Source organism: Lynx canadensis, chromosome F2, assembly GCF_007474595.2.
Source record: "Lynx canadensis isolate LIC74 chromosome F2, mLynCan4.pri.v2, whole genome shotgun sequence".
In the NCBI taxonomy this organism is placed as follows: domain Eukaryota; kingdom Metazoa; phylum Chordata; class Mammalia; order Carnivora; family Felidae; genus Lynx; species Lynx canadensis.
Genome location: NC_044320.2, coordinates 37,007,060 through 37,033,830, shown reverse-complemented (window position 1 = coordinate 37,033,830; position 26,771 = coordinate 37,007,060). Strand labels below are relative to the sequence as shown.

The 26,771-nt window shown below is 35.6% G+C and overlaps 1 protein-coding gene across 3 annotated transcripts in view; it reads right to left on the bottom strand.

Annotated features, from left to right (window-relative positions):
- Positions 1 to 7,559: 7,559 nt before the first annotated feature.
- The window catches only part of RNF19A (ring finger protein 19A, RBR E3 ubiquitin protein ligase), a 58,269-nt gene continuing 39,057 nt past the window's right edge, over positions 7,560 to 26,771 (bottom strand). For all 3 annotated transcript variants that reach the window (XM_030303845.1, XM_030303847.1, XM_030303846.1), the window contains exons 3-10: positions 25,855 to 26,063; positions 21,086 to 21,230; positions 19,943 to 20,105; positions 16,019 to 16,133; positions 15,327 to 15,488; positions 12,669 to 12,882; positions 10,830 to 10,973; positions 7,560 to 9,738 (exon numbers count right to left, since the gene is read on the bottom strand). In XM_030303845.1, coding sequence (XP_030159705.1) covers positions 9,048 to 9,738; positions 10,830 to 10,973; positions 12,669 to 12,882; positions 15,327 to 15,488; positions 16,019 to 16,133; positions 19,943 to 20,105; positions 21,086 to 21,230; positions 25,855 to 26,063 — 1,843 coding nt within the window. In that variant the 3' untranslated portion in view covers positions 7,560 to 9,047. The remainder of the gene's footprint in view (positions 9,739 to 10,829; positions 10,974 to 12,668; positions 12,883 to 15,326; positions 15,489 to 16,018; positions 16,134 to 19,942; positions 20,106 to 21,085; positions 21,231 to 25,854; positions 26,064 to 26,771) is intronic.

Below are 26,771 nucleotides of genomic sequence, written 5' to 3'. Positions count from 1 at the left end.
GGAGAAAGCAAAGTCTAAGCCAGGTTTTTGAACAGACTTGGGTGGATGAGAAGAAAGAGCTCAGTATGATTAAATTACTTTTCTGCGGAATTTTCAATATCAGAAAGCAATACAAACCTAGTAATAATAACTCTGCTGCTGGAAGCTTCATTGTGTAGCAGGTAGAAGCCAGACAGGAAACTCAGGAACCAAACTGACCTGGTTTTCTGTTTTTCCTTAGGGTTTAAATAGTGACCTGTCAAATCCAAAAACTGCTAAAAATTGAACCTTACTGGCTACCTTACATTTGATCTCTTCTATGTCAGCTTCTTACCTGCAAACAGGACCAAATATTTACTATAATTAATCAGTGGGTTGGGAGGAACAATTTTAATCCTAATTCATATGTGTGTGAAGACAAGGGCAAAGATTCAACTAGAATGGTTATAATAAAACAGACAAAAAAAAAAACCAGACAGACAATAACAAATGTTGACAAGGATGTGGAGGAATTAGGAAGTATACATATTGCTGATGGGAATGCAAAATGATGCGGTTGCTTTGGAAGAGTTTGGCAGTTCTCCAAAAAGTTAAACAGTGTTACCATATGACCCAACAATTCCACTCCTAGTATTATACCCAAGAAAACTGAAAACATGTTCACACAAAATCCTGTACACACATGTTGATATCATTTATAATAGCCAAAAATGTGAGAACCCACTGGTCTATCAACTGATGATAAACAAAAATGTGTTATAACCATAAAAAATATTATTATTCACCCATAAAAAGCATGAAGTACTGATATATACTACTCCATAGATGAACCTTGAAAACACTAAGTGAAAAGAAGCCATACATAAAAAGCCACATATTATATGAATTTTATGTGAAATGCCCAGAATGGACAAATCTATTCAAACAGAAAGTAGCTTTAGTGGTTGCCAGGAGCTAAGAAGACCATGAGGGATGGGGGTCGTGGGGGGACCACTGGGGAGATGGGAACTGGTTGCTAGTGGATACAGGGTTTCTTTTTGGGGTGATGAAAATGTTCTAGTATTAGGTAATGGTTATGGTTGTATAACCTTGTGAATATACTAAACATTACTGAATTTTACACATTGTTACAATATGTGAACTGTATCTCAATTTTTAAAATTGAAGGAAAAAAAAAGCAAACCACTCAATTCAAATAATAACTTACAGGTAAACTCTGGGGTCCTCCAATCAATCCAAACTGGCCACCCCTTTAAGCTTGTCAAGATTTTACCAAAAGGAATGAAAGGTGAAGATGGAAGACTACTTAGACTGGAAACAAGGTAAGGATGTCTCTTTTACCAGTCCTATTTAATATCTTACTAGAGATTTGAGTCCATAGGTCCAAAAAAATAAAAAAAATGTTGCTAATGGCATCTAGATTGGAAAGAAGGATATAAAACTATTTGCAGAGACATGATTGTCTATGTAGAAAAATCCTATGGCTGTACTAAAACTCTTTAGAGCTAATAAATGACTTACAAGTTTGTAGGATTCAAGAACAATCTACAAAAATCAATTGTATTTCTGTATAATAGTAACAATCAGAAATTGAGATTTAAAAAAATATCCGTATACTGAAAACTATAAAGCACTATTGAAAGAAATTTAAAAACTTAATAATAAATGGATAAGCCATGTTCATGAATCAAAAGATTCACTATGGTTAAGATGCCTATTTCCCCCAAATGGATCTATAAATTCAATGGAATCACAATAAAAATCCCAGCAGGCTTTCTGGTAGCAATCTAGAAATTCCAATAGAGAGGTGGCATTCAGATCAGTGGGAAAGGATCGATTATTTAAAAAACAGTGCCTTCACAAAAACAGCTTTCCATTGGAAGAAAATAAGATTGGACTTCTACATTATAGTAAACAAATTCAAGACAGATTAAAGCAAATGTAAAAAATTTAAAAATCTCACAAGAGGGGGCGCCTGGGTGGCTCAGCTGGTTAAGTGTTCAACTCTTGATTTCAGCTCAGGTCACCATCTCACGGTTTGTGAAATCAAGCCCTGTGTCAGGCTCTGGGCTCTGCACTGACAGTACAGAGCCTGCTTGGGATTCTTTCTCTCCCCCTCTCTCTGCTTCTCCCCGGCCTGCATGCTTCCGGTCTCAAAATAAACATTAAAAAAAAAAAAAATCTTCCAAGAAACCTAGGAGGCTGTAAGTATAATTTAGGAGCAAAGAAGACCTTAACTATGACGGGAAGTTCTGAAATATAGAATTAGATAATAGAACTTTCATATAGCAAAATTGTGTGTGTGTGTGTGTGTGTGTGAGAAAAGTGTGTATGAGAAGCCTCTGAACTATCTTTGCAACTTATCTTTATAGTCTAGAAACATTCCAAGTAAGTTTAAAATAAAATGCACGGCAGGGGCACCTGGGTGGCTCAGTCTGTTGAGCATCCGACTCTTGATTTCAGCTCAGGTCATGTTCTTATGGTTTGTGAGTTCAAGCCCCACATTGGCTCCATGCTAACAGTGCCGAGCCTGCTTGGGATTCTCTCTCTCCCTCTCTGCTCCTCCCTGCTTGTGCATGTGCGCTCTATCAAAATAAACAAATAAACTTAAAAGAAAAGAAAGATTCAACCTAATAAAATTCTACATTGTTTATAACATGTGCAGCAAAAAAAGTTAATAAAGCAAATGGCCAAATAATAGACTTGGACAAAAATATAACCTGTAACAAAAAACTAATAGTTATATATAATGCATAGATAATTATAATAACTGTAAATATATAATAGCTATGATAAAGATCCCTTTCAAACTGAATAAAGAGAAAACCCCCTCCAAAAACAGGCAAAAGATATAAAAGTCAGTTTAGAAAACAGTACATCAAATACCACCAATTCTCCCCCTACAAAAAGATATACAAATTCACTAGTGACCAGGGATACATAAACATAAAATCAAATAATACATATTACTTTATGCCAAATAGTCTTGTAAAAACTATAAAGCTCTAATATTTACTATTCGTTGAATGCAGGGGAAAGGAGACTCACCTATTGTTAGTGGAACTGTAAATATTGATGGCCTTTTTTAAAAAAGGGAATTTGATAACCTTATTAAATTTAAAACTACATAGACTTTGCAACCTAGACTTCGGAAATCCATGAAACTATCTCCCATAATTAAAACTACCAGAAAATAAGGACTTACATGAGGGGCTGCCTGCACACTTTTGTAGAGGAGTGGGGCGGGGTGGGAAACAAAAGAGCCAAAGAGAATGCCCATCATATGCAGCCATTAAAAAGAATGAGCTGGAGCTGTACCAGTTGACTTGGACTAATTTCTGTAAGATATTGAGAAAATCAAGAAAATGATCAATGTATATATGCATTGTGCATGACCATGTAACATGGAGAAAACTTATGCTATCATACATACTTGCTCCTTTGCAGGGGTTATGGGGGAAGGTAATGTAGAAAGGAGGGGCTGAGAAAAGGTGGAGCAAAGAAAAAAGGGAAAGAAGGGAAAAAAGGGCTGAAAGGGAAAGTAAATTCTTTTCTGTGCATTCTCTGAAACATGTTTGCACATTACCTCTCTAAATCAACAAATTTCTTTATCCAGCTAAAGTATCATATTTCCTATAATAAATGACAATACAACAAAAAGCCCCCAAAAGCAAAATTAAAATGCCTTGGCTAAACCAACCCTGAAAAATGCTGTTCCAGTTGATGAGGGAAAAAAGGCAGGAGAGCTGCAAATCTCCTTGCAGCTTGCAGCCCACAGACAGACACGAGAAACATGCAGGGTGTGCCTTCCTCAAAGAAATCACGGCTGCCTTCATGTTTTATTAAAAACTAAAAATGACTTTAACAGCAGCTGCCCCTCAAGGTCCTGAAACCCTGTTTCAAAGTATCTTAGAAACTTACTTTATCTCTATCTCCATTCCCTCCACAAACTTAAAAGTATATAATCAGTCACTCCTCACAACCCTAGTGCAGCTCCTTCTCCCCACGGGTCCTGTCCCTGTGCTAAAATAAAATCACGTTTTTGCACCAAAAACATCTCAAGAATTCTTTCTTGGCTGTTTGCTCATGAACGCAAAACTTCCAAATTTCATCATAGTGGCTGTCATACACCTACATTTATGAACGTACGTGATATAAAACCTTATTAAAGGTGACTGCTTTTTCAGTCACTGTCTTTGTTTCCAAAAACTTGTTCTAACAATGTAATGAAGAGACTGGTACCAACTCTGAGGCCTAGGCCCACAAACATTCTCATTGCCGCTGCTCAGTTATTCTGTCCCATCATAGCAAGCTTATCCTCAATCTCCTCTTCAAATATAAAGTACTTATTAGTACATAACTTATAGGAAAAAGAAGACATGGTCCTTATCCTCAAGAGCCTATAGTTTCTTTCTTTCTAAGATTTCTCTTGTCCCAGTATTCTGAATTCAGAATTTGGAGGCACTTGGTATACCTGTGCTATGAAGCATCTAAGTTTTACCTCCTCCGTGCTGGATAAAAGGTAGCTGAAATAGGTGTTCCAATTATTAGGCAAAAGGCTGGAAAGAAAAACAATAAAAGCAAAACTGTCATTACCATAGAGCCAGAAAAATTCACAGATTCTAGGATTAGTAAACTCTTACAGAAGAAAGCCTGCCACTCCTTACTGCTCATGTTATATCGATAAAGATGAACTGCTTCTCAAGCTGAAAATCTCATTTTCTATAATATTAAAAAATAATTCACAATGCCCAGATAGCCTTAACAACAATTTTTACCAAACATTCAAAAAAGATATAATTCCAATCCTATGCACTCTGATACTGAAGTTTATCCCAGAAGGTTTGTATAATATTTGAAAAATCATGTTCATATTTTAACCATATTAACCATAACCATATTAACCCTTAAAGGAATAAATCACAATTATATGACAGATGTCCCTTCCAATAGCAGTCAATAAAATTCAACATATTTCTCAAGGTAAAAACTATTGGCAAACTAAAAGACAACTTAATAAACTTGATAAAGGGCATCTACAAATTTATCCACACAAATATCATACTTAATGGTTGTTATTCAGCACCTTACACTTGAAGTCCTAGCCAGTGCAAATGAGCCAGAAAAAGAAATACATGATAGAAAGATCAAAGGGGAAGAAACAAAACCATTTGAATCCTGGCTTTGCCACTTACCAGCCATGTCACCCTGGACAAAATACTTAACTCTGTGCCTCTGTTTCCTCATCTATAAAACGGGGACAATAAATACCTCCTTCAGAGAGTTGTCTGAAGAATAAATAAGTTAATATTTTAAAAGTATGTAGAAAGTGTTGGACAATTCAGAGCACTGTAAAAATGTTAGATAAAAAAATAAATTATTCACACATGACGACTGTGTACACAGAAATGTCAAAGAAGCTTAACTACTGGAATTAAAAGTTATATTCCCTAGCTATGAAATTACACAAAAATCAGCTGTATTTATATATACTATCAGTAACAAACAGAAAATGGCATTGAAGAAAATATAAAGTTCCCCAGGAATAAAATTTAACAGAACACACAAAAGACCTCCACAGGGATAATTATAGACCCAATGTAATCCCAACTAAAACTGGCGGAATTCAACGTTACTCTAAAGTGGTTATGGAAATGTAAAGTGTCAAGAATAGTCAACACACTCTCCAAGAAAAACAAGGTGGCAGATTTGTCTTACTAGATGTCAAATACCAAGACTGATGTCTAAATAGTCCATTAACTCACCTGGGAGAAGATCTCTTTCTGCAATGCTCATCCATTTGGTTTGGATCTTTTAGATCTTTACACTAATGTTATCTAAGCAGAAATGCTCTGTATAAAACAGCATTACCCAATACCTCTAGTCCCTTTATTCCACACTTCATGTTTTTCATAACACCCATCATCTGACACCATTTTAAGCTATGTGTATGTTTTTCATGTCTCTCTCCCCCAACTATAGTATAAGGTCATTGAAGCCACGGTGTCTGATACAATGCTGTATCTCCAGTCTACTTTGTTACTTAGTTGAATAAATTGGCAGGAATCCCAAAAATTCTGACTAGCATATGAAATACAATGATTAAATTTGAACTAAATTTAAAACCTGCAAACTCCCTTTCACTATTCATCTATTAAATGATGGTTACCAAAACACTGTAACTCTCCCCAAGTTTACAATACTATTCTGAGCATTCAAAGCCCACCAGTATGTAAACATTGGCTTTTAGCAATGATAACTCATGCTTCAATAAGGGAAATAAATAAAACAAGCCTATTAAAAGGAACCATATAAAACGTAGCCCTGAGAATCCTAATGACTCTGGCTATAAAGGCAAAACGATCAGAGAACAGGAGGTTAGGTATTTTGCTCATGTAGGAATTAATAGCTATGATGGTTTTCAACATGTATTTTATCCTTTGGTGGTCAAAGTTTACATTTAACTAGACAATATGCTGTGGAAAGTCTTACATATTTACAAATTAACTCAATTTGCAGTGAAAATAATAGTGATGGACTGTGTAAATTTTCCATAAAAGCAGATTCAGTGCTCTGAGGCTGGGAATTGTATATTTAAGAGAATCCCAGTAAACTGGTGGTCTACATAACGAACAGTAGAGTAATGCCATTATAATCTTTGTATTCTTCTCTCTCACTACTCTGTGACTTTTCCCCTGTAGGCCTTAAAAAAAAGCAAACTACAAATGGTCTTACAAAGATTTTGGTGAGTTTAGGCCTGCTTGAACCCTGGAGTATTCTCGTGTTCTCAGAATTGAGCTCCAGGGGAATTTGGCTTGGTCCTAAATTAATCCAAGTGTGAAGGATCCGTGGGGGATGAAGGAACTTCTGAAACCAGTGGAAAGGTTTAGACCATTTTTTCAAGTGAGACTGGGGCAGTACTTGTTGAGGGCACAACCAGAAGTGGAATGAGGTACACTGAATGCACTGACCTCCTACGTGGCACCACTTTTGCCGTATTCCTCCAAAACTCATTTCACTTTCCATTTAATCTTCGGTCTTTTACAGAAACGTCAAGAAGGTGGGCAACATATGCATACATATTAGTTTCATTATTAACTATGTAACAGGAAATTTAAACAATTACCAATGCATTTTTTAGAGGCTACGAGGAGGGAAAGCATTTGATTACAATTACTAGCTTAAATTTAAATGGCTCTAGTTTCATGGTCTTATGTTGCCAGAGAAAATCTTAGAATAGTCTTTTAAGATCTTTTTACTTTTCTGTTAAGATGAGGATTTATAATACTTATCTTTTCACAATTTAATGATGGGTCTATTTACTTTCCAACCAATTCACTTTAAAAAATAAAATATGTTGATGAATAAAGCAGCTTCTTTCTAGAGGAAAGGCAAGTATCAGACATGAAGAAAGGACAGTTTCTAACATTGTTGAGAATTTCAGCAGATGCTTCCTTTTGGGCTGAGACTAGGATACAGAATCATCTCAATAGCTTGCAAGATCTATAAATACCTGCCATATAGCAAATAAGTATTCTTGTTCTTATAAAAACACTTGCAAACGAACCATAAGGCAGCAATACATTAGTATTTACATTTATTTAATGTATGCAGTTTACACACTCACTGTTGAACAAAATTGGAATGCAAACAAATATACAAATACCGTAATAAGCATTATCAAATAAAATAACTGGCACTAGTGTTATAAGCATATTAATGGACCTGGTGAGAACAAGTGATGGAAGAAGACTGCAGCCCAGGGCATTTTTCTTTTTATCAAAAGAAAACGCTCAGTAGCACCATAATGGTAATACTTAACAGAAACACTTAAGATGGAACATTTCAACTGCTATCATTGAGGTTAACCTGTTTTATATAAGTGAATTAACAGTATAGGCAGTATTTTGGCCAACTTCTGTTTATGTCAGCTGACCACCCTCCATAAACAAAAGCAAAAGAAAGTAAAGCCAGCCATACACGGATCCCCTCCTCAGTACTTGGTACAAACTCTGCACCGTGCTTTGAGCTCATGATCAGAGAAGATATGCATGTGTTAAAAACTGAGGTTATGTAATCACTGAAGCCTGAGTGTGTCTTTGGTAGGCTAATACTTTTTCAGCATTGTTATTATTAATCATGTTTATCTATCTTGTATTTGTCTACATAATCCAAAGTGGCTAGAGAGGACACTATGGAAAACAATATAGCAAAATCTTCAAACAACTAGGCCCTTAAAATCCAGTCTATTCCAAAGGCACCAAGAATCAATGGGGTGCAAACATCCCCTTGGTAGAAGGTGACTTTTTTGTAATACTTATAAACTAATGGAATTGTATTTTGTAGTTTTATAGATCTTATTTGGTGCTGTCAGTATACTTAATTACCTACTTTTACGCTTTGCTTCTAAGATGGCAACAGCAAGATGCAAGATATAGAGAGTACCAGGTATTTCTATTTCAAAGTTGTGCAAAAACTGCCACAATCTTGCTCAGAGTGTCTAAGTATCCAAATGGTAGCAAATGGGCTGCATTAAGCTTTATATATCCACATTGCATATGAAGAAAAAAAATGAAATTTATGCTCAGTTATGAATAGAAATGTTACAAAGAGGATCATATACTGAGAGTAACCTGCAAAGTTCTTTAAACAGTATCCTTTAGTGGTTTCAATAAAATGTCACTAACCACTTATCCCTAAGCCTCAAGTTTTCTTCATAAGAATGTTTCTAATTGCATTAGTACTTTATACTGATTATAAATTAAGCCAAATTTCTATCTAAATACACAGTATGTGCTTCAAGCATTGTTTTGTGGTGAACACACAAAACATACTTCTCTTAAGAATTATTGTCCTTACAATAATGCACTTTTTAAAGCCTTCATTTCATAGTTTGGTAATTAAGATCCACATGAAACACAATGCTTTGCTGAACACAGAAAATGTATCTGCATTAGATTATGCAACCTGGCATTTGCTGGTAACTTGAAACTTAAAGTAGTCACATGTAGTTCAACCAGCTCCAAACAAGGTTGTTCAGTGGTAATTAATTTGCAGCATTTATAGGCCTAAATTTCAGTCTGAATTGCAACTTTTAATTCCATTGTCTGATGTGAGTGGTTATTATTTGTTTCTTTTAGTGCATCACCAAAATATAAATCAACATTGGGTTTTATTCCATTGTTACCATGTTCTTCAGCAATATGATTCAACTGTGGAACTTCTGAACACGAAGCAGTTTTGGTAAGCACAGAGATGCTACACTGATGTGGAGAATTTTCCAGACGGTCATTTTCTACCTCAGGAAGAATGTTAACAGTAGCAAAGCGGGCATGATAATCATTGGAACCATGACTACAAGAAGTTTTCATGCTTTCTAGGTCAGAACAACTAAATTCAGAAAAATGACTAGAGTGCGAATCCGCTACAGATGGCATACTGTCACTCAGGGATGGAGCCTCAAATTCACTTGAGTTCGTGCTTTGCTGTTCTAACAACTGTGCATCCATGTCCTCTCTGGTCTCATTTATCTTCATGGTACTCTTTTTCCTCAATTTACCACTTTTTGCTTTCTTTCCTGCTGTTGCTTCTTTGGACCACTTGGTGGCACCGGATTTACCTTCAGGCAAGCCACTGGATGAACCACCAGGATGACTCCGAGCGGCGCTGCCATCCTCCACGCTACTACTTCCGCTGTTGTGCCTGAATTTAGATGGCTTTGATTCAATATCTACTTGCACCTCCAGACTGTTGCCTTCTCTGGAACACAAGAGTAACAAATATAAACAAATTTCTAACTTCCTTTTATTTTGATTCAGGTTAACAGCAAAGGGGGTGAAAAATTCAAAGACTACATAAAAGCTGTCAGAACAAATTGATGTCGGACAAGTTCTATTAAAAAATTACTTGAGGGGCGCCTGGGTGGCTCAGTCGGTTAGGCATCCGACTTCGGCTCAGGTCATGATCTCATGGTCTGTGAGGTCAAGCCCCGTGTCGGGCTCTGTGCTGACAGCTCAGAGCCTGGAGCCTGTTTCAGATTCTGTGTCTCCCTCTCTCTCTGATCCTCCCCCATTCATGCTCTCTCTCTGTCTCAAAAATAAATAAAAAAACATTAAAAAAATTTAAAAAAATTACTTGAAATAATAGGATAGGACTATATTTACAATAATGCTTTAATTAAAAAAAAAAAAACAGAAATAGCTACATTTATTGCTTATGCTGTTCCAGGTACTATGTTACCTTCTCCATTTTTTTTCAGAATAGCTTTATTGAGATGTAATTTACATATCACAAAATTCCTGTTTAAAGCACACAATTCAATGTTCTCTAGTGTATTCACAGAGTTGTACAACCATCACACCACCACCTAACTTCACAACATTTTCATCACTCCCACAAGCAACTCTGTATCCACTTCCACTGCCTGTCTTCCCACCCTGACAACACCTAATATACTTTCTGTCTCTATGGATTTGCCTACTCTGGACATCTCTTCATTTGCTTTTCCCAGAGAACCCAATAGTTGGTAACCACTATTTATGATAGTTTTGCCTAATGATAGGAATAATTCTTTTAAAATTAATTTAGAAAATACTTTAACTTTTGGGGCACCTGGGTGGCTCAGTCAGTTGAGCGTCTGACCTCGGCTCAGGTCATGATTTCATGATCAGGTCATGGGTTCGAGCCCCGTATCAGGCTTTGTGCTGACAGCTCAGAGCCTGGAGCCTGCTTTGGATTCTAGGTCTCCCTCTTTCTCTGCCCCTCCCCCACTTGTGCTCTGTCTCTCTCAAGAATAAACATTAAACAATTAAAGAAAAAAATCTTTAACTTTATAACAGTTCTTTCCTTACTTGTCCAACGGGATGTAGGAATTCAGAATAGATCCTGCCATTGCTTTGGTGCTGGCATTATCACTAACTGTTCCCAAGCTGACTGTGCCAGATTCTCCACTTAGACTGTACCGTTCTTTCTGTACGTCTGCTTGTACTTCCAACCTTAAAAAGCAGGGAGGAGATAAAAACTGAAATTACATGTAATATCAGACTACTATAATACATATCTTCAAATAATTCCATTAAGAATCCCTAGGAATTAAGAAACTATTTTAGAAACAGCTACCAGCATTTTTTTAGCCTCCTTTTATTTGATTATTTAAATTCTACTGCAGCACACGGAACAGTACCAGCCATCCAAATAAAATAGGAAAAATTAGCTGTCTGCCAAGTAAGATACTAACAGAATAACACAAAAAGGACATAAAGGATTTTAATTAAATATGCTGGCCATGTTTGAGTGTGAAACAAAATCTGAATACACTAAAAGCCATTCTACTTGACAGAACAATGAATCAAAAAATCATGAGCATCTATATATTAAAAATGATCCTATGAATTTGACCTGATTCTTTAAAAAAGACATAATAATAAACACCACTACAACTTAAGAGTTTGTATTTAAAAGCAACCTACCTGAAAATAAGATAAATACAACCAATTTGACTTTTGGGGTGCCTGGGTGGCTCAGTTAACTATCTGACTCTCTTGATTCTGGCTCAGGTCATGATCCCACAGTTCACGAGCTTGAGCCCCACATCGACAAGCTCTACATTAATGGTGCAGAGCCTGCTGGGGATTCTCTCTCCCTCCCTCTCTGCCCTTCCCCCACTTGCTAGCTCTCTCTCAAAATAAATAAACTAAAAAAAAAAAGATCCTGGGGCACCTGGGTGGCTCAGTTGGTTAAGCACCCGACTTCAGCTCAGGTCATCATCTCATGGTTCATGAGTTTGGGCCCCACATCAAGCTCTCTGCTGTCAGCATGGAGCCCACTTTGGATCCTCTGTGCCCTTCTCTCTCTCTGCCCCTCCCCTGCTAGTTTTCACTCTCTTGCACACAAAATAAATAGATAAGCTTTAAAAAAATTTTTTTAAAAGAGCCTATAAAATATCTGATTCTTTAAAAATGACATAATAATAACTTAAGAGTTGTGTTCAAAAGCAAGCTACCTAAAAACATGATAAATATGACCAATTTATCTTTTAATTCATGTATACTTTCCTACATTAAAAAAGCTAATAAACAGAAGTAAAGAATACTGAATTAGAAAAGAAACAAAGGAAGATAAAAATGCTTTACATTTCTCCTACTTATCTGTATGGCTGTTAGTAAAAGACTTGGTGAGAATGAAATAAACATAAATATACAAAAGGATTCAGGTGGACTAGACTACCCTGGCCTCAGTTCACACACTCCCACATATCCTGATTCCTCCTGTTCCCCTAGGCCTTAACCCAATGTCTCTTTTTCTAACATCCAGCTGCTGCTGTCTTGAGAGGTAAGGTCCAGGCTTAAGTATTTCCTTTACTGTGCCTACCAAAGCAGCTCTAGCACTGATTCATAACATCAGATGTGACAAGTGCAGTGAAAAAACTGGCAGAATGCTATGCCATAGACTTACTTGGCTTTTACTATAGCATGGGTCTATACTATTATGACAGAAAATTCAAATAAGTAAAAACCTCCTGTTCACCACTAAGATTCATTTTTAATATTACCATTTTCAACTCTGACACAGCCCGGTTATATGTAATCATCATATTGATTACATAATGACATAATCATTCAAAATTCTTATTTAATGAATAACTTGTAGTTAACAGAAGGCAAACAGAAAACTAAGCACACTTCTCTTACCTGTTAAAACAGTTTACCATGGCACTTCCTGACAGACTCCCTGTTATACTGGCTCCAGCCAGAGCCATGGTACTGGCCGTTTCACTCAAGTTGTCTCGAATGGCTCCTATTCGATCCATGTGGCTTCCACTCGCGCTCAAACTGCCAGTCAGACCACCAACACTTCCCTCCCCTATGCTAGGGTTGTGTCTTGCTTCTGCTACTGAAGTTGTGTCTAAATGCAAATATTTCAAAGAAATTAAATAAGTGTGATTATTAGTTTTCCTCTTCTTAAATTCCTCTATGATTTCAGATAGGACGTTTTATTATAAAACATACACAGGAACAGAAAAGACATCTGGAGTCAGGAACAAGTAACTATGGGGTAAAGGGAAAGAGAAGTATCTCAGAGTTTAAAAACAGATTAAGGACTAACTCTCAGTATTAAACTGTCACCACTTTTTGCCATAATAGAACTGTATGGGAACAGACGGTCGCTACACTTGTGGTGAGCATAGTATAATGCAGAAACTTGTTGAATCACTATGTTGCATACTTGAAATTAGTGTAGTACTGTGTGTCAACTATACTCAAGAAAGAAAAAAAAAATAAATGAGGAATGAGAAGAAATGGGAGAGGAGAAACTGGTTTTCTCCTTTTTTTTTTTTTTAGGATTAAAAATACTAGGATTTTTGTATGCTAATGGAAACAAATAAATATGATCAAAGCAAGTACCTACTATGTTCTGGGTGCTAAAAATACAGTAACAAAGAAGACACATATAGCCCTTATCCTTAGGAAACCAAGTAAACAAAAAAGTTATTACAAATTGTGATAAGTGCTTTTAAGGAATCAAATTTTTCCCTTTAAGGCAAAATTGGCTTAAAATCCCACCCCTTCCCAAAAGAGTGGTCAGCACTTTTTAGAAAATCCAGATGATTTAGGAATTCTGTAAAAAATGTGACGGTTGAAAAAGTTAGCTGACTTTGGAGGCAAATATGTGAGTTTCCAACAAGGTTCCATTTAAACCACTTATTATTCTCCAGGTCAAGAAAGTGGGCCAGAAGCTGATTTCTAGATATGTCCTACAGATCCAACTGTCTGTAAGCTATTATAAGATCTGATACCAGGGGAGAAAACTATTCCAGGCAGAGAGAACTGCAAGTTTAAAAGTCTACAAGTAAAGGTGTACTTGGCATCCTCAAAAACACGAAGGAGGGATGGTATAAGATAGGAGAGTGACAAGAAAGAAGTTCAGATATGCAGCCTAGGACAGATCATGTGGAGTGGAGCTGTACAGGCCATGGTAGGGATTGTGGATTTTTCCTCCGGCACAGTTGGAAGCACTAGCAGAGTTCTGAGCACAAGAAAGACATGATCTGATTTATGTTTCACAAGTTATCACTATGGCTACACTGTGGAATAGTGAGTGGAAGATAAGATGATGGATGAGCTAAAGAAGCTATTACAATAGACCAAGAAGAGGATAGTAGCTTGGACTAATGGAATAGTGGTGGTGAGGGTAAGAAATGGTTGGATTATAGCTAAATATTGAAGGAAGCACCAGAATCTGCTGATGGATCTGATGTAGGGTAAGAAGGGAAAAGGAGGAGTCACTGTAAGTGAAGGTTTTTGGCCCAAGCAACAGCAAGAATGGAGAGGCTACTTAATGAGGTGAGGATGATGACTGAGAGAACATGTCTTAGAGTGAAGAATTTAGTTGCAGACAAGTTAACCTTGAAATTCTTGTTAGATATTCAAGTGTAGATTAAAAGAGGAGAGTTAGATGTACAAATGTGAAGTTCAAAGGAGAGTTCCAGCCTAGACACAAATTTATGAGTCGTCAGTCTACATATTATTTAATAGAGGAGATTATAATGCAGCGGGTGTAGATGAAGACTGAGAAGAAGTAGCCAGGAGATATGATGAGATGAGAAAAGGTTTCCCGGAAGGTAAGTGAAGAAAATATTTCAAGAAGGAGGGCATGGTCTACCATGTCAGGTGTACTGGTATATTAAGATAAAACCCAAAAGGTGACCATTATATCTGGTAACATGGAGGTCACTCATGACTCTGCTTTAGTGGAGTGGTAGAGATAAAACCCTAGAGTGGAAGGGTCCAAATACATTTGGAGTGAGTTCAAGACAGAATGGGAGGTAAGAAAGTGTATATTATCTTTGTACTTCTGCCTAATTATTTCCTGAAGACAAATTTCTATAAGAAGAATTGCTGGAATATAGAACATGCACATTTTTTAAGGTTTTACTCCTACTGGTAGTCTATGAGGGCCTTTTCATTCTCTAGTTAATTCATATTTCTTTGAATAACAGTGGGTTGAAGATATTCTCTATTCACTGGCCATCTGCATTTCTTCTTTTATGAACTACCTTTCTCTTCATATCCTATCCTTACTGACTTGTAATATTTTAAGCAAAACTGAAGACTGAAAGTCTAGAACTTCTAAGACGTTACATTTCCAGTGTAGGTTAGGTACCCAGAACCCTTCCACCCGTTTTCATCCATTCACCTTTCCTAGGCAGTATTTCAATGATATACTTCTGGATGAATGCTATTAGCCCTCTGGAAAAGAAGGCAATGGAAATTCTAATTTACATGTTATCTATCCCCTAACATAAACTATTAATAAGTACATTTTCTTCCTTTGCTTAAAGGACTTACCTACAGCTGTATTAGTTCCACCAACATTTATATCATTTTCATCATCAAATTCAATCCTGACTCCTTTTCCATTGCCTGCTGAGACTCCACAACCTCCGCTTCGACAGAGAGAAATTGGAACAACACCATAGACATAGGCTAACATGATAGGAACACCAATACCTAAAGAGGAATTAAATTAGTCATTAGAAGGCAAAAAATAAATCATAGAAACATCACTTTTTAGAAAGCCTTTTCAAGAGAAAATATACAGGAGAAAAGTGCTGTTGCTCTCTAACTCTTGCCCAAAGTGGATTTACCCAGCTGATAAGGGGAACAAACAAATTCAAAGCTCTGAATCTTTCAGGTGACACTCATGAGGTGAAAAAAGATGTCAACCTTTTTAAGTGCCAAGTCTTCAAACTGTATGGGGTGAGGGAGGGAATAAGCCACTAAGAATTTACCAATTATCCTAATGCTAGGCTCTTGAGTCTATAATACTTTTAACCAATACAATTACTCAATGAGAGGTTTTCTGTAGGCTCAGTTTAAATTGTCCTTAAATACAAAAGTAATTATCGTTGGGATGAGCACTGGGTGTTGTATGGAAACCAATTTGACAGTAAATTATATTTAAAAAAAAAATACAATGCTTTCAATCCTTCCACAAAACTTAAAACTTGAGATTATTGTATTTTTAAGCATTTTCTTACCTACAGTTACTGCAGCTACAACTGGAGATACTATTACAGACAATGTTACACCACCTGTTATGGCCAAATTCCGCTTGTGCTTTGAAACGTCCTTGCCTTCGTATCGGTTGTGAATCTTGAATTAAAAATAAAAACGAGGTGAAGATTTAAAAACACATTACGTATTTAATTTAAATGAAAGTCTAGACATACATTTGATAGTAATTTAAAGTGATTTCTTTTATAATTTCATTCACTTAAGTGTCCTAATTGAAGACAAATGTTTTAATGTTCTTAAACCACATTCTTACACATAGTTTACTCCTTATTAATAATTTGCTTCAAAAAGACAGTGATTTAATAGATTTTACTTTCTGTTTACTTTTAAATAGTCTTGAGTAAATGTATAATCTTATTCAAGAATAGTTAAAATCATGTTTTGAGCAAAGAAGAAATTAAGAATATTATTTTCAACACAGTTATGAATTAGATATTTACAAATAGGATTACTCCTAAGAAATTTAGCATTTCACAGGTTTCTAAATAAACATCCCTAAATGGTAAAAGTTGGCTTCTAGGGGAGATTTCTACAACTTTTTTTTTTTTTAAATGTTTATTTATTTTGAGAGAGAGAGACAGAGAACGTGAGCCGAGGAGGGACACAGAGACAGACACAGAATCCAAAGCAGGCTCCAGGCTCTGAGGTGTCAGCACATAGCCCGATGTGGGGCTCAAACCCATGAATCGTGAGATCATGACCTGAGCCGATGTCAGACGCTTAACCGACTGAGCCAGCCAGGCAGCTCCCCCTGCCCCATTTTTTTAAAAAATTAACCTTTATTTTTTTTTTTTCAACGTTTTATTATTTATTTTTGGGACAGAGAGAGACAGAGCACGAATGGGGGAGGGGCAGAGAGAGAGGGAGACACAGAATCGGAAACAGGCTCCAGGCTCTGAGCCATCAGTCCAGAGCCTGACACGGGGCTCGAACTCACGGACCGCGAGATCGTGACCTGGCTGAAGTCGGACGCTTAACCGACTGTGCCACCCACGCGCCCCTAAAAAATTAACCTTTAACAAGCAGTATGAATAAGCAAACACCACTAAATAAGTCACTTAGATTCCTTTTTATAAAGAAAAATATTATCAAATGACTCAGAATCCTGGGGTCCCATTTATAGCTCAAAGTAAAAAGGTGAATGAGGGAAAAAAGAGAATGCTGCTGCCAGGGGACAGAAGTTAGATCTACTTAGCATCTTTGTATACAATATAAGTAGTAATAAATAGAATTTAATATCACATTGAAAGTGGCTTGGGAGATATATGAACTTCAAGAAACAGCTCAGTATCTGGGATGCCTGAGTGGCTCAGTTGGTTAAGTGTCTGACCTCAGCTCAGGTCATGATCTCACAGTTTGTGAGTTCAAGCCCCATGTGGGGTTCTGAGCTGACAGCTCAGAGCCTGGAGCCTGCTTCCGATTCTGTGTCTCCCTCTCTCTGCCCCTCCTCTGCTCATGCTCTGTGTGTGTCTCTCTCAAAAACGAATAAACATTAAAAAACAAAACAAAAACAGCTCAGTATCTTTGGTCTCGTGATTTGCAAGGGCTAAAGCTAATAAGTACATTTCTCCGGTTTCAATAGAGATTCACAACAGCCTTCAAAAGTGTGCAAGTAGTCTCTAACATAAGATACTTGACTTATGAACAATATTACAAGTGAGGTTTAATAAAATAATCTATTATTATTATATGGTTATTTTGAAGGCTATAAAGTACAATGAGTCTTGTGAAATATATTAAACAGTGAGAAAGCTGGGGTGGGGAGGTGGGAGAAGCATGTGTGGGACAAGAAATATTCCTATTTCCTAGTCAGAATCTTGTTTCCCAGCATTGACTATATGTTCCTATGGAATGGGCCTCTATAATTGCCTCAACAGTCCCTGCAGGTAGAGATGGCAGCCCCTCCCAAAGGTAGCTTTCATTACCCTTCAGTACTGCAGCTAATTCTTGCTCCTCTCCCAACTACCATTCCTGAAAAACAGCACTGAAGCAGAATAAAGCCAAAACTAAAAACTGAGTAAACAGGAACCCTCCAGAAAACTTTTCATCCTTAAGCACTAATGTTTAATTACAGTGATCATATCATACTACTTCTGGTTCAACTTAATTTTTTCTATTTTACTATTTTGTGCCACATTTTCTATTTGTTATTGCAAATAAAGACTAAACTTTTAGGTACTTTTCAACTTAATAGGTTTGCCTGGGCTGGTTTGTATCCCCAAATACGGCAGAGAAAATTGTTTCAATGGAAAACTAATTCATCAACTTGTAGATGTTTGAAAAAAGGAGACTGGTAACTGCACCTAAGACTTGAACAATGAGGTAAATAATCCCTCCTCTATAAATTATTTGTAAGTGTGTGCAGTACAACAGTCTCTATTTACCTTCTACTTCTATTTCTAAGTATCTGAATAAACAGTTTTGTTTTTAGCAAAGGCTTGCTTTGGATAATTACATGAAAAATTATTATAATCAGCTATTATGTATGGGACACTTTAAACAAGCTTAGTTACTTAAAACCTTCCATAATAAACATTTGGCTCATAAGTATCTATGTTTATCCTTGGTCCCAAAGCTAATTTTTTTAAAAAATAGTATGTATTGTTATTTTTCTGATTATAAAAGTAATATATGTTGAATATTTAAAAATGTGCCTGTTATATGGAAAAGGATCAGCTTTGTCTTGAGTTTGGCCCCAAAAGTCTTAACTGGAATTTAATGAAACAATTCAAAGGGAAACAGATTCTGACTCAACATTAACAATTACAGATAACAGGCAACAGAATGGGCTGCTTCAGGAGTTGGTGTTTCCCCCATTACTGAAGTGCCCAAATGGCTAGAAGAATTTATCAGGATTCTTACATAAAGAATGTATCTGTGTTTACATCCTAGCTCTGCTTCTGTTTGTGTAACTCAAACTTTCCTAAACCTCAATATTCTAACACATAAATTTCTGTGAGTTTAAAAGGAGTCAAAGTACGTAAAACACCCAGCACACAGTAAGGGCTATATGCCTCTGCTCTATTCTGCAATTAGATACCTTCTATAGTTACTTCTCAATTCTGATTTTCTATTAGCCACTAAGTGACTTCTTAGCCACTTCACAAATTATCCCTTTAACTTTTCAAAAAAGAATTATTGAATAGCTAATGAAATATAATTCATCATTCACAGGCCACTCACTGGTAATTATTGGTGTTTGGACCTTCAAAAGATTGTTATAATCTACAAAACAGCATATTTAGTAATAGCAGTAATCTAAGAAAATAAAAGCTTTGAACTAAAGTTCAAAATAATTCAGGAACTGGCTAATTATTCTTTGCCTTGAGGGCATGTGTTTGTTAGCCATTAACTTTTTCTAGACCTGACTTTACAAGATATACATCCATGCGAAAATTATCAGGTGTGTCCTTCAATACTTTACACTTAAAGTTAGAAAGGTTTATAATACAAATGTACTCAAGTTTTCAGATTCAGGTAATTTCAAAGCAAGTCTACTTTTTAAAAAAAATTTTTTAATCTTCATTTATTTTTGAGAGAGAGAGACAGAGTGTGAGCAGAGGAGGAACAGAGAGGGAGACACAGAATCCAAAGCAGGCTCCAGGCTCTGGCTCGAACTCATGAACTGCAAGTTCACGACCTAGCTGAAGTCAGATGTTCAACTGACTGAGCCGCCCAGGTGCCCCAAAGCAAGTCTACTTTCTATGCATTCGTATGAGTTTGCTGAATGCTGAAAATTTATTATTTTATGAAAAATAAAGTAGTTTTATACTGAAAATACTAAAAATGATCTTTCAAAACAAATAAAAGGCAAAACAAAAATCATCAACCTTAATCCTAAAGATTTAGAATAAGATATTAAACTAATAAGGAATCAAGCATTTTACCTTACGGCCCACATAGACAGGAATGCCAATAATCATTGCAGGGATAGCAATGCCAGCTATTAAAGCAATTCCTACAGGAGCACCAACAAGTGTCCCCAGCTGCCACAATATCTTCTTCTTTCGGCTCCAGGGTTTCTTCCCCCAAAAAGTACAACCTGATGGACTAATGAAAAAAATTATAACTGTAACCACTGTAAAACATAATAATGACTACAGTAAAGAAATGACTCTAAAAGAATTTTCATACTTAGGAATGAGGTTTTTTCCCTTTCTTTGAATTCATTAAAAGCCAAAAAAAAAAAAAATCAGTGTAAGAATCACCATAAATTATTTTAAAAGGATACTGATAGGGGCACCTGAGTGGCTCAGTCAGTTAAGCGTCAGACTTTGGCTCAGATCATGATCTCACGGTTCTGTGCTGACAGCTCGGAGCCTGGAGCCTGCTTCAGATTCTGTCTCCCCACTCTCTGCCCCTACCCTGCTCACACTCTGTGTCTCTCTCTAGCTCTCAAAAATAAACATTAAAAAAAAATTTTTTTTAAAGAATACTGATAACTAGGATTCAGGTTAAATATTTATCCCTAGTTCTCCATTAGCCGGAAAATGTTAGTTTTTGAAGAGTAAATTAATGCAAACATGCTTATTTCTATCCCTGTTTTAGGCATACAATTATCTGATTATATTAAGCTCACTTTGTGGAATAAATGAGGAAATTTATATATGAGAAAATTAAGTGGAATTATTTATGACCTAGCATAATTACATGGGGGTATAAAATACTAGCTTTCTAGTTTAAAAAAAAAACAAAACAAACACAAAAAAAGAAGAAATCTAGGTTTCCTATTTTTGACTAATCCCAAATGACAAGCACAATAATTTGGTTCCATTTAAATTTATGTAACTGAAATAAAACACATCCCTCTAAGAATCTTAAAAGCACCAAGTTTAAAAATGCTTAGGATAATAAAGTTTCAAATTCTTTTACAATATAAAATTATATTTAGATATAAACAGCTCCTTTTCCCTTCCCACCCAAGTACTAACCAGGCCTGATCCTGCTTAGCTTCCCATATCGGACATGATTGGGCGTATTCAGGGTGGTATGGCCACAGACTAAATAGCTAGCTCCTACTATAAACTTACCTTAAATAATGTAAATCTGAGATTTCTTTCATACATAACCAACAAAACTCACAACCACAGACAGCACATGTCATGTGATTACAGCTCCCATCATTCATCTTTATTATATAAGCAGCACATCGTGGACATGGCTTTATATCATCAGCTATCAGGAAAACAGAGAGACCTGTTTGTTTAGTACATAAAACTGGTCTAAAAATAACAATTTTAGTAGATAATCAATTGCAGCAATGCCAAAAAAATCTTAACATATCAGATTGTTAACTGAAGAAAGGAACATACTTTATATTAAATTTTCAAATTGTAAACATTTTCAAACAGAACAATGAGAACAAACAGTGACAAAATAATAAAAAGAGAAAGGAGAACCAAGGACAGCACTGGGCAAACTGCAAACTACATAAAGTTTGTCTTTGTTCCTACCTCATAGCTGTCTTCTCTGAGTGGCACTTGATATTCTAAAACTTTTCTAACCATCTCTACTTTATTAAAATGTAGATATTCTTTATACTACAGAATAGTTATCTTTGTCCTTTTTTTAATTCATTTATTCAAATGCTGTTTCTGGATAATGCACAGTAATATGGTTACAATGCACACAGGTGCTAAGTTAAAATCAAATGGTACATAACTTTTGGAATCACTAACATAGAATACAAGTTATCTCAAATTACACAACTATTTTGAACTTTGGCATCTAAGAGCAACCAGTAAATTATTTTCTATTATTAGTAGTGAGGTATATTTTCTAACTATACACAGTTAAGAAAAGATATGCATGGTACTAGCCATTGAATTCAAGTATTTGTTCCATTTTCTTACATGATAAGCATTAAACTATATTCTAGTTTCCTTTCTAAAAGTTTTATGGTCATATTTTACAATGAATTCAGCTTTCCTTACTGCTTCTTTAAGAGCCAAAGCTGGTTTTTAACTTAAGAACTCATCAATGCTCACAATTAGTATTTTAACAATTCAAACAATTTTGAGCAAACTGGTAACTCTATGCAGCCAGATCAAGAATATAAAAATTAAAAATATCCGTAAGTCACGATTTCAATGATCCAAAGGACATAAAGTCTGCATTAAAATACTTTTAACACTGGAGCATAAATTTTAAAAAGCTAACTTTTATAGGTGATATAATGCCTAGTACATCAAATTAAAGAAATACTAATACTATCTGCTTAACTGGCATATTAATTGATAAACTTCCTCATTCCAGAGTATACTCAAGTAGTAAATATCTCAATTAGAGGTGGGAGTAAAGACACTCAACTTTGGCTCTGATACATTCAGAACAAAATGAAAGGGGACATCCTCATTCATTCTTATGTTCTAAAAACACAAAACAGCTTTTCAATACGCTTAGATTACATGTTAGAGAATGAACACCATAAGGGATTTTTTTTGAGGTCTCCTTATAGATGTGCATGTTTTCACTGTGTACTTATCTACAAAAGGCTGTTTTGTCTTTGTCTCTTTTCTTAAAACAAATTAGAAAAAAATTCACTGTGTACATATTTTTCTCTCAAAATGCAAAAATCCTAAATAGATCTATTTTACTGATTAGATGGTCAACTGATGCCCCATTCCCTGAGCATCAATTAATCCACAGCTGCTTTATGTTAAAAGTTTCCTGTTTGTATTTAAGGTGGGTTTGACAAAGTTTTGTGGTTTTTTTTTTAAATCATATTTCTATTTGCTGTTAAAATATGGGCTGGCCTACTGTCATATTAAGAAAAAAAAATAACAGGTTACAAAACACTATACAATTTGTCAAATTTGTCAAATCTCAAAATTTATTTAAAAATGTTCCCACCCCCCACCATAGTACCTGTAAGGACTTACAACAAAATGTTAACAGTGGTTATCTCTTGGGGTGGTAGCATTAGGGAATAGTACACAGGGGACAGTAGTAGATAGGGGAGTGGAAAACCAATTAAATGTATTTTTAATAAAGGGGGAAAATATAGTAATAAAAGTGAAAAATACAGTTATTTAAAATGTGAACTCCAAGTGCATAAACTCCCTAGTAGCTATAAGGAAGTGTCTCATGTAGATGCAATACTGTCACAGTTTAAAGACAAATATAATCACAATACAGCACTCTTATCTTCAACTCACTCATAAGGAATAGTCAACTGATTATTATCGTTATGTCAAGCAATCTTTAAAAGTACAGCCAATTTTTCAAAGAATCATGATAATGGGAGACAAAAAATACCAAGATATCTGGAATAATGGGAATTAATAAAACCATTTCAGATGGTAGTTTCCTTCCCTCTTCCCCCCGCCAGTCAATGAGCAGCCAAGTTCAAGTTTATAGATTATATCAAAAGAAACTATCACATAAACATTTGTCCTGAGAGTTCTGATTTTTAGAGCACTGAAAGTAAAAAGGCATGTACTTAAATTTTCAGAATTATAAGATTTTTGAAATATGGAAAAATTCCAAATGAACTTTTTAAAATAATCACCTTGGGAGGCTATATTTATTCCAACAATGCTACTATTTGGCTCAAATCATTTGGGAAGTTTTTCTTTCATAATTACTTTCAAAGCAACTTAATATAAAGAAAATCACTCTCGAGAGCACCTGGGTGGTTCAGTCGGTTATGCAACCAATTCTTGATTTTGACTCCCGTCATGTGTCTCATGGCTTGTGACTTCGTGACCCACATTGGGCTCTGCACTAACAGTGCACAGCCTGCTTGAGATTCTCTCTCTCCCTTGAGAGATCCCTGCTTGAGATTCTCTCTGCCCCTCCCTCCCTTGCACTACCTCTCTCTCAAAATAAATAAATTTCAAAAAAAAAAAAAAATCATTCCCATGATCAGACAGTCACATTTTACTTTGGATATATCCCAAACCGGTGATTCAACTTGGTATGATATTCTAGTGGTTAAACTTAGCTCCAAAGGAACTTCTGGTCTTTTCCAAAAATCAAACTGACATTAAGAAGATAGTTTAAGTGGCTGTATTAGGATCTAAAGGTTATGACCAATAAGGTGTTCCAGGGTAGCACTGCTGAAAAAAAAACAACATAAAATCCCCCATGGTGAATACTGTAAGATCAACATTTATTTGGATGACTAAATCATGACGTTTATTTTAAAATCAATAACAAATGCAAATCTCTAGCAGGTGACTGGTTTCTCTAGTTTCTCCACCTCTAACAGCCAGAGCACCTACTATGTGTCAGGAAATGTTTCAACCTTATAGACATAAGTATTATTAATATCTTCATTTTATAGCTGAGACAACTTGCTCAGGGTTGCACAGAGAATTAGTGGAGAAGCTACAATTCATATCCAGAGACACTGATTCCAGGGTCAAGTCTGTGACTCAGTATGTCATGTGTCCTATAACCAATAAACACCCATCCCTACATTTAAAAAAGAGGAATATCATTTCCAAGTGGACCATTCAATGGCTACAGCGGACTCTACAGGGTACAGTTTACATATATCAGGTCCTCTCTGAATTGCTTCTGGACCCACACCTACAATTCATTATTAATACCTTTGAGTTCCACCCCAAATCTTCAGGAGAGTAAGCAGAAACAAGTCAATCAGCAAACAAGCATGAAAATCTGTGTACATTATATAAAATATTAAATGTTGACTTTCAAGTTTATATCATTTTAAATGTTTAATTTAAAATTCAACTTTAACTACTGAATAAGACTTTTTTCTGATAGCATTAAGTATATGACTATCTCAATAATACACTGCTGGTAGGAATGTAAATCATTTTCTTGACAAATGTCTGTACTTTCCAAGTTTTTCCATTTTATAATTAGTAAGAAAAGTATTTTTCTAAAAAAAACTATTTTTCTAAAAGTATTTTTCCTAAAAATCCCAATAAACAATGAAATTTTGTAAATGGGAAATACTAATTTTTGGAATTTTTACTCAAAGAACATTAAGAGATTCAGAAAAATTTTTTAGGGGCGCCTGGGTGGCTCAGTCCATTAAGCGTCCAACTTCGGCTCAGGTAATGATCTCGTGGTTCGTGAGTTCGAGCCCCGCTCAAAACGTCAGGCTCTGTGCTGACAGCTCAGAGTGTGGAGCCTGCTTTGGATTCTGTGTCTCCCTCTCTCTCTGCCCCTCCCCCACTCATGCTCTCTCTCCCTCAAAAATAAACATTAAAAAAAATGTTTTTTTTTTAATTTTTGAGATTTAGAAGATGCATACATTGTTCGTGTACATATCCCCAGGTAATTTTTAAATTCTTAGCCAAAGACACAAAATTCTTAGTGTCCTCCCCACTAAGGTATGATTTGAATCCTTGATCACAAAATTAGAAGAGACATCTGTAAATAAAAGATGTAGTATTTCACAAAACATGTAAATGAAAGAATTCAAAAAATAAATACCATTTTAAACCTGTAACTTTGTGATATTTACACAATTAGAAATAATCTAAAGGTAATATATTCAAACTTAATATTTTATTAAAAATCTTTGCTAAGCTTTGCATAATACACCTTTATAAATTACAATTTCAGACATCCTTAGCTATCAGTTATGCAAATCATCATGGCACTTCACTTTTTTACAATAAAATCTTTCCAACCTCAGTACCATTTTCTTCCACAGCAAAGATTGAGTGCTTCTGAGACAGAAATGCCAACACATAAAACACTTTCAAAAACTGAAGGGAGAAAAGGTAATAGCAGGAACTGAATGCTGCATTTTTTATTAAGATAACTATAGTGCTCTGTATGTGTCAAGTATCTTATTAGAAAAGTTAGACATAAGTACCTGCTGCTCCAGATTCTTGACTATAACTAATGGATGAAGAACGTATAGTTCTCAGACGTAAACTCTGGGCTCTCTCTTGCCGAGCAGCATCACAGGTCTGATTGGGGTGCCAAATTTGTTTACAGTGGTAGCAAAACTCTGTTCCACAGCCTTCTCGCCCACAAGTTAATTTTGGACAGCTAGCACATCCAAATGCTATCACAGCGTATCTTCAAAGAAGAATAAAAACGATTTAAAATGTGACATAAAAGAAGAAATATTAAGTAAAACAATTAGCCAACTTCAATGCTATTCCTGTTTTCTATTTATGCATGACCAAATAGTCATAAACTCTATCTCATCAATATAAAAGGGGGGGAAAAGTGAACAATTCATAAATGAAGACATACAAATGGTTCAAAACATTTTTAAAGTTCCATTGTTAACTAAGATGGCAAACTATATACTTAACTTAATCCCAATTTTATAAAAATTCTATTAAATTAGTATAATATGCACACAGAAAACACTAGAAGGAAATACACCAAAAATCTTGACAGCCGTTTTGCTGGTATTAGAGTTCTAATTTTCTGTTTTATATATTTATACATTTCTGACTTAAAATTTTTTTTTAATGTTTATTTATTTTTACGCGGGGGAGGGGCAGAGAGAGAGGGAGACACAGCATCCAAAGCAGGCTTCACACTCTGAGCTGTCAGCACAGAGCCCCATGTGGGGCTCAAACTCACGACTTGTGACATCATGACCTGAGCTAAAGTTGGACGCTTAACCGACTAAGCCCTATAGGCACCCCTATACATTTCTGATTTTTATAATTACTTACTTTGAAAATCAGAAAAACAAAAATATAACCTATTTAAAATATAATGACTGTGAATGAGCTATACCTATAAGTGAATGGCAAACTGCCAATTCAT